Below are 12,313 nucleotides of genomic sequence, written 5' to 3' on the forward strand. Positions count from 1 at the left end.
CTTTGTCCACACTGCTCATAATCGTAGGTGGAACAGAAGTTAAATATACAGTACCAGGCTACAAAGTCTGTCCAGAAGGTTGGGAAGTTATTGGAAGAGGAGGTGTGGCTGTATTGATTAAAGATATGACTTCAGCACAAGATAGGATATGGAAAAGGGAAATCCATTAGTGCAATCTCTGTAGTTAGTATCAAGTAATACGAAACAGATTTCAAACTGTAATTGGAGTTATCTATAGATGTTCTGATATTAGCCACAGTATGGCAGATTGCATTAATTCAGAGATTAGAGGGTTGCAGCCAAAGCAGATTTGATTAAATGGTGACTCTATTTTCATTCAGATGTGAAAAAGCAGAAAGTGAGAGAGGCATTGTTCATTCAAAATGGTTTTCTGGGGCAGTACATTCTTGAATCTATGCATAGCACATTTCGTAAAGAGCACTAGTCCAAGCATAATTAATAACCAATTGTAAAGGAACAATTTACCATCTAAACACTAAAAATGTCAAATGATTTCTTGCAATTGTCACCCACTCTTTTAGACTTTGCAAAATATTTATTATTTCCTTAAAGGACATCCTGCCCACATATTGTTTATAAATGTTTCAATTATTAAAATTTACATGACTAAGATTGTTAGCAATGAAACCTACATACTACCAGTTTATATCTTCTGTGGTTGAATAAAATCAAGTGCATCCAACAAATAAATACAGCATAATGTGTTTGCTTATGTGTAGACTCCAGTATATTGTACTTAAAATAAAATTGATTCTGGTAAATGTTACGCTGTTCTTGAACGTTATTAAAACCAATTCCGCTCTACCAAATTCATGTAAGATATGCCTGTCACCTACACAAAATCTACTAAAGGCAATTCACATTGTTCTTAAAGAAGCAGCAAAGATTGACATAATTTGGCTGAAGTGAATCTGGCAGAGCGGCGGTATAAAATTGAAAAACAGGGTGTAGTTTTGTTGGACAGAACATGGATATTTCTGGAAAATAAGTCTCAAACTCTTTTTCATTTTCTAGACGACTGGATGCGAATCATATCTCCGTTGTGCCACCGAACTGTTTCAATGGGCTGGTTTCACTTAGACACCTCTGGCTGGATGACAATGCTTTGACAGCTATTCCGGTTAAAGCCTTGAGCACTTTACCTTGCCTACAAGCCATGACCTTGGCATTGAACAGAATTACTCATATCCCAGACTATGCATTTAGGAACCTTTCCAGTTTGGTAGTTCTGTAAGTAATTTTGCTTTATTTCACTTTTGACAATTCACAATGAGAAGACCTTGTAAAAATATTTTCTGCACAGATGTGCTAATCTTTTGTTTCAGTCAATAAACTGCAGTTCCTCTCAATTTGCAGTTCAATAAGAAGTCATTTGACATGTCACACAGACAAAATAAACAGTTCAAATGAAAGTGGGTCTGTTCATTAGGACATTAAAATTATTTTGGTTCTACACTGAATAATAGTCAAAGCAGGTTTAACGTAGTTTACCTCAGAAATGTTAATGCAAAATGTTTTGTTAATGTTACATTCAATATAAGACCATAAGACATAGGAGAAGAACCTATCAAGTCTGCACCATTTTCATCATGGCTGATCCATTTTTCCTCTCAGCCCCAATCTCCTGCCTTCCCCTCATATCCTTTCATGCCCCGACTGATCTAGAACCTATCATCCTCTGCCTTAAACGTACCCAGTGACTCAGCCTCCACAGTCACCAGTGGCAATGAATTCCACAGATTCAGCACCCTCTGGCTAAAGAAATTCCTCCTCATATGCTCGTGGCTAATCAGCCCCAATTCATCACAGCTCTGAATTCCCTCAATTTTTCAAATATTAGCTATCTCCACTTTGAATACTTCAAATGAGCTACTTTTAACAAATCTCTTAGGCAGAGATTCACAGTTGAAGTATTCTGTCAAGGAAATGTGTGGCATGAATGACAACAGAATATGTGGAATTCAGCTCACTGCCTGAAGTTGTTTGAATAGTAGGAAAAAGAAGCTGCTCTTGAGTTTTGTAAAACCTTCTTACTGATTTAACTCACCTTTCATGCTTAAATTGTTTGCCAGTAATGGGATTCTCTTTTCAATCTGTGACAGTGCCTTAACCAAAGACCTTACTTATTACAGCCACTTTTCCATTTTTGATTTGCACTGCACAATTAACTACAAAATAATGTTGTAATAAACTTGTAATCAAAGTAATCTCACTTCCTAACGCTGCTACTTAATTGAACACAGTGAATACTGAATGTACATCATCCATTGTCAGGGACCCCCACCACCCAGAACATGCTCCCTTCTCCTTTCTGCCATCAGGAAGAAGGTCTCAGGACTCCTGTAGGTACAGGACTCACACCAACCGCTCAGGAAACCCTCAATCATCGGGCTTTTGATCCAAGGGGATAACATCACTCAACTTCACTTTGGCCCCATTATTGACGTGTTCCCACAACCTATGGACTCACTTTGAAGGGCTCTTCATTTCATATTCTGGATATTTATTGCTTATTTGTTTATTATTATTATTTCTTTCTTTTTGTATTTGCACAGTTTGTTGTCGTCTGCACTCTGGGTTGAACACCCAAGTTGGATGGTCTTTAGTTGATTCTGCTATGGTTATTATTCTATAGAGTTACTGAGTATGCCTGCAAGAAAATTAATCTTAGGGTTGTATATGGTGACATATATGTTCTTTGATAATAAAATTATCTTGAACGTTGAAAGTCTGACAACTATTCAGAAGGCTCAAATCAGGAGTACAATGGAATAACGGCATTTGTAAAAAATAAGGAGAAAGTGAAGATAATTATTAACAACAGTTTAAACATTGTTTGGAATGAAACCTTTTTGCCATTTAATTTGACCTCAGGTTTAAGCCCATAATGTCTGATGTGAGTTTTCAGACATATTTCAAATTTAGTATCATAATTTAACCCCAAAACAAATGTGAACCTGAGCTACTGTATAAATGTAGGGAGTGTCATTACAAACTCCATTTTCTTGACCTGGAGCAATAATTTAACATAAACCCCAGCATTATTTTCTTACTGTTTAAAACTGATTTTGAGCATACATCTCCTAGTGTAGTAGTTACTGTTTATATTCTAATGAGTAGCCTACGTATGACCTGCATGAAGTGAGTGAAAAGAATGAGTGAGGTACAGGGTTCTTTTGATACAACCAGGGGAAAGTTTGCATAGGCCTGCTGTGTGCATTGTCTTTTCATGACTGTGCAGTTAATGTTACCCTACAGGCATCTGCACAACAATCAGATTCACTCCCTGGGAAAGAAATGCTTTGATGGTCTTCACAGCCTAGAAACATTGTAAGTTGACCTCTGATATTTTTGTTCCTCTTTTTGAGTTTTTTCAGTGTATAAAATCAAAATTCAAAGAAAAGATTCCAAGAGTAAAACATTTTTAAGTATAGTGAGAAAATACTGCCAATTTATTTCTAATGCTTTTGTTCTGTCATGTAAATACATACTTCGTTCTTTAGCGATAATGGAAAATTCACAAGAGCCACATGATATGTAAACCTATCAAATTCAGGACGTATGCAAGTGGCATCAGTTTTGCACAACACTCTGTTTGGGTTGCCTACCCTAGTTCTCCATTGGTAACTAAGAAAACATAAAACTATTTGCCTACTTTGACAGGACAGTTTGATTGTTATCTAAGACCAATGTTTCAGATGTTTGGGCTAATCAGGAAGCAGAAACTATGGAATTTTGGTGTTTTGACTTCATTCTTTGATTTGGAAATTATTCTACAAACTTAATTAAAAGCAGCCTTTGTTCACGCGATACCCAACTCACCTCCTTGGGCTGAAATCCCGGAGACCTGAGAATGAAAACCAAGACTAGTCTAGACGAGAAGAGACGGTAAATCAAGGTCCTGGTGTTAAGTGCCTCCAAGAGGATCACAACCTTGTTGTGGTTGTGGTTTGGAGGCTTGCATGCCCAGAGAGCCACATTAGCTGGGGTCAGGGCTTCCTTCATATGTCTCTTGGTTGGGTCACCCATGCCAAACAGGTCAAAGAGTAGAGGTCAGACTAAGAGTGGTCCACCTGGACCTCCAGGTTTTTGGATTCAGCTCAGAGGTAACACCCCTGACAGGTAAAACAAATTGTTACAGAGACAGCAATGAAGAATGCTTCTACACCTGAGTGTGACGGTATTCCTGAGTCTCCACCTGGGACTTGTATGACTGACAGTAGTGAACACTGCGAGGAAGCTACTGACACGATGAGGGAAGCCCAGAACACCGCCAGAGATGGAGAACCTTCATTGCTGTCCTAAACACCAGTGGTGTAATGGGCAGGAAGTAAGTGAGCAGTGTCAATTGGCACCACGTGTAAGGACATTAGACACTATCTCCAGTATCTTCACCATTGCTTATCCTTCAACCAACATAATTAATTATTGGTCATTGTCACATTTCTGCCTGTGGAATCTTGCTGTGCATAGATTAATTAGCCCTTGTTACCTTAATGACTCCAGTTCCTTAGTACTTCATTGAGAACTGTTTGCAATAACCTAAATGGGAGATAAAGGACATTGTGGAAGTACAATTCTTTCCTTTAAGACCATAATTATAGGAGCAGAATTAGGCCATTTGGCTCATCAAGTCTGCTCTGCTATTTCATCATGGCCGATCGATTTTCCCTCTCAGCCCCAATCTCCTGCCTTCTCTCCGTAAACCTTCATGCCCTGACTAATCCAGAATCAATCAACCTCTGCCTTAAATATACCCACAGTGAATTCCACAGATTCACCACTCTCTACAGTATCTAAGAAATTCCTCCTCATCACTGTTCTGAAAGGACTCCCCTCTTTTCAGAGGCTGTGTCCTCTGGTCTTAGACTCTCCCACCATAGGAAACATCCACTCTACATCATTTTATAGGTTTCAATGAGATCATCTCTCATTCTTCTGAATTCCAGTGAGAACAGGTCCAGGGCCATCAAAGACTCCTCATATAACCAGGCTTTCAGTCCCAGAATCATTTTCATGAACCTCCTTTGAACACTGTCCAATGTGAACACATCCTTTCTCAGGTAAGGGGCCAAAAACTATTTCTTCATATTTCTTTATGACACAGAAAGAGCTTATTTGGCCCATCAAGTTTATGGATGCTTTTAGAGCAATCCTATTAATCCAATTCCCACACTTATTTCCCAGTAATTTATTCTCGGTCACATTCTCATTAGCTCCTCACCTCTCTACACTAGGTGCAGCTTACAGAGGCCAGTTAACTTACCAATCAGTACATCTTTGGGATGTGGCAGGAAAACAGAGCCCCTGCAATATTTCATGCTGTAACAAGTCCTGGTTATACGACCACTGACGCCAGGCAGACTATCTCTGAAGAGTATTGATAATGGCTGAGGTCACCCGTCTTGGAAAGACACTGCCCAGAAGAAGGCAATAGAAAACCACTTCTGTAGAAAAACTTGCCAAGAGCAATCATGGTCCTGGAAAGACCACGAGCACCCACATCATACAACACATAATGAACAAATGATAACTTCACCTGAAGGTGGAGCTGGGGGCCTCAGTTTAATATGCCATTCAATAGATAGCACCTACATGAAACCCAACCCCTCAATACAGGAATGCAGTGAGAGCCTAAATTGCTGTGCTTTAATCTCTGGAGTGGAACTTAAGGCCCCAACCTCGGGCTCAAAGGCAGAAGTACAAGTTGGGCACACTCACAATGCGCTGGAGGAACTCAGCAGGTCAGTCAGCATCAGTTGAAAAGATTAGTCGACGTTTCGGGCCGAAACCCTTCGTCAGGACTGAAGGAAGAACTTTGGGGAGGGTTTGAAGAATGCTGGTAGTTGAAAAAAACAGTAATATTTAAGACAAAGGGGTGGGGGTGGGGGAGGGGAAGCAGCGAGGTGATTGGCAGGAGAACAATAGTAGAAGGAGGCGGAACTATGAGGGAGGTGATGCGAAATAGGGATAGAGGAAAGGAGGGGGAGGGAATTACTGGAAGTTGGAGAATTCTATGTTCATACCAAGGGGCTGGAGACTACCTAGACGGTATATGAGGTGTTGCTCCTCCAACCTGAGTTTAGCCTCATCATGGCAGTAGAGGAGGCCATGTATGGACATATCTGAATGGGAATGGGAAGCAGAGTTGAAGTGGGTGGCTACTGGGAGATCCTGTCTGTTGCGGCGGATGGAGTGGTCGACGAAGCGGTCCCCCAATCTGCGTCGGGTTTCACCGATGTAGAGAAGGCCGCACCAGGAGCACCGGATGCAATGGATGACCCCAACAGATTCGCAAGCAAAGTGTTGCCTCACCTGGAAGGACTGTTTTGGGGCCCTGAATGGTGGCAAGAGAGGAGGTGTAGGGACAGGTGTAGCGCTTACACTTACAGGGATAAGTGCCGGGTGGGAGATCCGTGGGGATGGACGTGCGGATAAGTGAGTCGCGGAGGGATCGATCCCTGCAAGTTGGGCCACAGCTGAACCTTTTATAAGGCATTGTGTGTACATCTTTTTACCAGAATGAGTCAAATCAAAAGGGCATCTCTGTATGTAAGTCTGTGCGCCAATGAATAAATTAATTCAGTTTTATACGTGTGGGAACTGAATCACAAAAGCATAGATGAGGGACCACCAGTGCTGTACTGGCTAATGGAGAGTGAAACCAAATGGATTCAAATCAAATCAATTTAATATCACAGAATTTATATAGTATACAACCTGAAATTCTTAGTCTTCACAGACATCTATGAAACAAAAGACCCCAAGGAATGAATGACAGAAAGATCAGAACCTCAATGTGCCCTTTCCGCACCTCCCATGCACAAACATCAAGCAGCAGCAGAAGCCTCAACTCCCCCCACCCCCGTGTTACTGCCTGTTACGGCGCTGAAGTTTAGGGCAGCAGAGAAGGTCCTCCATCTCTGGCGATGTTCAGGACTCCTTCATCGTGTAGGTAGCTTCCTCTCAGTTTTCTCTACCGTTAGTCATGCAAGTCCCGGGTGGAGACTCAGGAACACCATCGCACTCAGATGTAGAAGGATTTTTCATTGCTGTTTCTGTAACTTTTTTTTTGACCAGTCAGGGTTGTTAGCCCTGCGCTTGAACCCCCAAACGTGGTGGATTGTTGGACCACTATCCTCTACCCTTTGACCTTCTTGGCATAGGTGAATCTACCAAGAGCCAAAGCGTAATGCCTTGACTCCAGCCAGCATAGCTCTCCTGGTCATTGAGGCACACAAGCCTCCAAACCACAACAAAGTTGTGGTCTTCTTGGTGGCCTCCCTCCCCCTTGCACCAGTAAAAGCACTGACCCCCCCCACCATGATAGCAACAGCAAAAAAGCCCCCAAAGAGACCCTGATCTCGACTCCATCAAAACCTACAGCTCAGATAGGCTTTCTCTCAGCAGCTTGGGAGAGAGACTGCTCCAATTACAGTGAGAGCAGGAGACCAGCAACTTGCTGTTCCAAAGTTACAATTTCCTGTGTCGCTTCTCCAAGCCCCCCAGTTCGAGGACTGACCAGCACTTCGACAGGAGGTTTCAAGGACCACACTGCAAATGCGAGAAGTTACTTGAGAGCTTGCCACTGACTGTAGGTTTTAAAGGTTATTGGAAAGAAAGAAAGATTAGGTAGGCTTTATTCGTCATATATACATTGAAACATCGAAACACGCACTGAAATGTGACAGTTATGTCATATCAGCGAGGGTTGGACTGGGCAGTGGGTTACCCCCGGGTGCTCCAGTTTCCTCCCACAGTCCAAAGACGTACCGGTTGGGAGGTTAATTGGTCATTGTAAACAGTCCTGTTAGATCGGGGGACTGCTGGGCAGCACGGCTCAAAGGGCCAAAGGAGCTTATTCTGTGTTGTATCTCAATAAATAACGTTCCTCATATGGTAAGCCTTTCAACTCCAGAATAATTTTTGTGAACCTTCTCCAGTCTAAGCATACCCTTTCTTAGATAAGGGGCCGAAAACTGTTCACAATACTCCAAGCAAGGCCTCACCAGTGAGGTGCATTTGGAAGAGGTGTCTACTGTGTATTTCATATTTCACTAATCTTTGACTTATATTGTAAATATATTGTTTGATTAAGTATTCTTTGTTGCATGCATAATCCATTACGGGTTATATATAGAAGTATATGAATTGCGTACATCATCATGTCTCCGTGTCATAAGCGCGCACCTCACAAAAGTGAAAATGAAATGTACGTGAGTGATCCCTGCCTCCGTGTTTTTTTTTGATTAGTTTTATGTTTGGAATTACATAACTGTGTCTACCTGTGCCTCAGGGATCAGACTTCATCACAGGCCTCTGGTTGCTAAGGAGCTCAGCATCACTGCTTGGCCATACAGACCCATCACGTAATTTCCTGCTTACTGACATGTGCACAGATTTCTTAGTGGCATGAGGATTTGCAACCCAAACAGTAGGTCACAAACCACCAAACGATTGGAACATAAAAGCAAGGCGGTAATGTTGAGACTTTATAAAGCACTGGTGAGGCCTCACTTGGGGTATTTTGGGCAGTTTTGCAAAAATCTAATTTACATCATCATCATTATGTGTTGTGTCATATGACGTAGGTAATTATGGTCTTTCCATGTCCATGATTGCCCTTGACAAACTTTTCTACTGAATTAGTTTGCCATTGACTTCTTCTGGGCAGGGTCTTTACAAGACAGGTGATCCCAGCCATTATCAATACTTTTCAGGGATTGTCTGCCTGGCGTCAGTGGTCACATAACCAGGTCTGTGAGGTATGCACCAGCTGCTCATACGACCATCCACCACCTGTACTCACGGATTCACATGACTCTGATTGGGGAGCTAATCAGGTGCTACACCTTACATAAGAAAATAAGAAATAGGAGCAGGAGTAGGCCATACGGCCCATCGAGCCTGCCCCGCCATTCAATAAGATCATGGCTGATCTGACCATACACTCAGCTCCATCTATCTGCCTTCTTCCCATAACTCTTAATTCCCCGACTAGGTAAAAATTTATCTAACTGTATCTTAAATATATTTAGTGAAGAAACCTCAACTGCTTCCCTGGGCAGAGAATTCCACAGATTTACCACTCTCTGGGAAAAATAGTTTCTCCTCATCTCCGTCCTAAATCTTCTCCCATGAATCTTGAGGCAATGTCCCCTAGTTCTACTCTCACCTACCAATAGAAACAATTTTCCTACTTCTATATTATCTATCCCTTTCAAAATTTTGTATGTTTCTATAAGATCCCCTCTCATTCTTCTGAATTCCAGAGAGTATAGTCCAAGGGGACTCAATCTCTCCTCATAAGTTAACCCCTTCATCTCTGGAATCATCCTGGTGAACCTCCTCTGCACTGCTTCCAAAGCCAGTATATCCTTTCTCAAGTACGGAGACCAGAACTGCACACAGTACTCCAGGTGTGGCCACACCAGTACCCTGTATAGTTCAGCATGACCTCCCTGCTCTTGAATTCAATCCCTCCAGCAATGAAGCCCAACATTCTGTTTGCCTTCTTAATAACCTGTTGCACCTGCAAGCCAACTTTTTGCGATTCATACACAAGCACTCCCAAGTTCCTCTGCACAAGAGCATGCTGCAATCTTTCACCATTTAAATAATAATCTGCTCTTCTATTATTCCTTGCAAAGTGAATGATCTCACATTTACCAACGTTGTATTCCATCTGCCAGACCTCGGCCCACTCACTTAACCTATCTATATCCCTCTGCAGACTCTCCACATCTTCTGTTCAATTTGCTTTTCCACTCAGTTTAGTGTCATCAGCAAATTTTGCTACGCTACACTCAGTCCCCTCTTCCAAATCATCAATGTAAATGGTAAACAGCTGAGGGCCCAGCACCGACCCCTGCGGCACCCCACTCACCACAGACTGCCAACCGGAGAAACACCCATTTATACCAACTCTCTGTCTTCCGTTGGTTAACCAATCCACTATCCATGCCAATACACTTCCTCCGACTCCATGCATCTGTATCTTATTTCTAAATCTCTTGTGCAGCACCTTATCAAAGGCCTTCTGGAAATCCAAGTATATGACATCCACCTGTTCTCCTCTATCCACTGCGCTCATTATGTCCTCAAAGAACTCCAGTAAGTTTGTCAAACAGGACCTGCCCTTTCTGAATCCATGCTGCGTCTGTCTAATGGAACCACTCCTTTCTAAATGTTTCGCTATTTTTTCCTTAATGACAGCTTCCAGCATTTTTCCGATTACAGATGTTAAGATAACTGGCCTATAGTTAACTGTCTTTTGCCTACATCCTTTTCAAAAAAGTGGCGTGACATTTGCTGTCTTCCAATCCGCCGGTACCTGCCCAGAGTCTAGAGAATTTTGGTAAATGATTTCCAACGCATCTACTATAACCTCCGCCAATTCCCTCAGCGTCCTGGGATGCATCCCATCAGGACCAGGGGACTTTATCTATCTTCAGGCCCTCTAGTTTGCTCATCACTATCTCTTTAGTGACAGTGATTTTATTGAGGTCCAAAACATCATGTTTGCTGTTGTGTGCTGGGGCAGCAGGCTGAGGGTAGCAGACACCAACAGAATCAACAAACTCATTCGTAAGGCCAGTGATGTTGTGGGATGGAACTGGACTCTCTGACGGTGGTGTCTGAAAAGAGGATGCTGTCTAAGTTGCATGCCATCTTGGACAATGTCTCCCATCCACTACATAATGTACTGGGTGGGCACAGGAGTACATTCAGCCAGAGACTCATTCCACCGAGATGCAACACAGAGCATCATAGGAAGTCATTCCTGCCTGTGGCCATCAAACTTTACAACTCCTCCCTTGGAGGGTCAGACACCCTGAGCCAATAGGCTGGTCCTGGACTTATTTCATAATTTACTGGCATAATTTACATATTACTATTTAACTATTTATGGTTATATTACTATTTATTATTTATGGTGCAACTGTAACGAAAACCAATTTCCCCTGGGATCAATAAAGTACGACTATGACTATCATTCTTTAGCATATTAGACGTGTCCTCCACCATGAAGACTGACACAAAATAGTTTTTCAATGCCTCAGCCATTTCCTTATCACCCAATGTCAATTTCCCCTTCTCGTCTTCCAAGGGACCTACGTTGACTTTAGCCACCCTCTTCCACTTTATATATTTATAAAAACTTTTGCTATCTGTTTTTATATTTTGTGCTAATTTACTTTCATACTCTATCTTCCCTCTCCTTTTTTCTTGTTTAGTTGTTCTTTGTTGCTTTTTAAAGTTTTCCCAATCCCCCAGTCTCCCACTACTCTTTGTGACTTGGTACACATGAGCTTTTAATTTGATACTATCTTTTATTTCCTTAGTTATTCAAGGCTGGCTCTCTCCACACTTACTGTCCTTACATTTGACTGGAATATGCTTTTGTTGAGCACTGTGAAAACTCTCTTTGAAAGTATTCCACTGTTCCTCAACTGTCCTACCAAATAGCCTGTGCTCCCAATCCACATTAGCCAACTCCTCCCCCATCCTGTTGTAGTCTCCTTTGTTCAAGCATAATACACTAGTTTTAGATCTAACTATTTCATCCTCCATCTGTATGTGAAATTCAATCATACTATGATCACTATTTCCAAGAGGATCCCTGACTACAAGATCGTTAATCTTACCTGTCTCATTGCACAGGACTAGATCTAAGATAGCATTTTCCCTTGTAGGTTCACTAACATGCTGCTCAAGAAAGCCATCATGATTGCATTCTATGAAGTCCTCCTCAAGACTTCCTTGACCAACCTGATTCACCCAATCTATGTGGAAGTTGAAATCCCCCATGACAACTGCCGTTCCGTTCTTACAAGCCCCAGTTAGTTCTTGGTTAATTGCCTCTGTCAGTGCAATATTTTTATTAGATGGCCTATAGACAACTCCTACCAGTGATTTTTTTCCCTTTACTATTCTTAATCTCTACCCAGATGGACTCAATATTCTGCTCCATAGATCTTATATCGTCTCTCATAATCGCCCTGATCTCATCCTTAATCAAGAGCACCCCCCAACTCCTCTGCCTTCCTGCCTATCTTTCCGTATTACCTGATACCCTTGGATATTTAATTCCCAGTCATCTCCACCTTGCAACCAGGTTTCTGTAATGGCCATTAAATCATATGCCTTGGTACGGATCTGTGCCACAAGTTCACTAACCTTGTTTTTAATACTACGGGCATTTAGATAAAGTGCCCATATACTCATTGTCCTTTTAGAATCTAGTGACCTATGCAATTTTTGTTTTTCAATTTTATGCACTCTACTCATA

General features: G+C 41.9%; 1 protein-coding gene across 2 annotated transcripts in view; it reads left to right on the top strand.

The window, feature by feature from the left end:
* Positions 1-12,313, top strand: part of LOC140202523 (leucine-rich repeat-containing G-protein coupled receptor 5-like) — a 174,122-nt gene that overhangs the window by 125,823 nt on the left and 35,986 nt on the right. For both annotated transcript variants that reach the window (XM_072267469.1, XM_072267470.1), the window contains 2 exons: positions 1,036-1,251; positions 3,280-3,351. In XM_072267469.1, coding sequence (XP_072123570.1) covers positions 1,036-1,251; positions 3,280-3,351 — 288 coding nt within the window. The remainder of the gene's footprint in view (positions 1-1,035; positions 1,252-3,279; positions 3,352-12,313) is intronic.

The sequence above is a fragment of the Mobula birostris genome, chromosome 9, assembly GCF_030028105.1.
Source record: "Mobula birostris isolate sMobBir1 chromosome 9, sMobBir1.hap1, whole genome shotgun sequence".
Lineage (NCBI taxonomy): Eukaryota > Metazoa > Chordata > Chondrichthyes > Myliobatiformes > Myliobatidae > Mobula > Mobula birostris.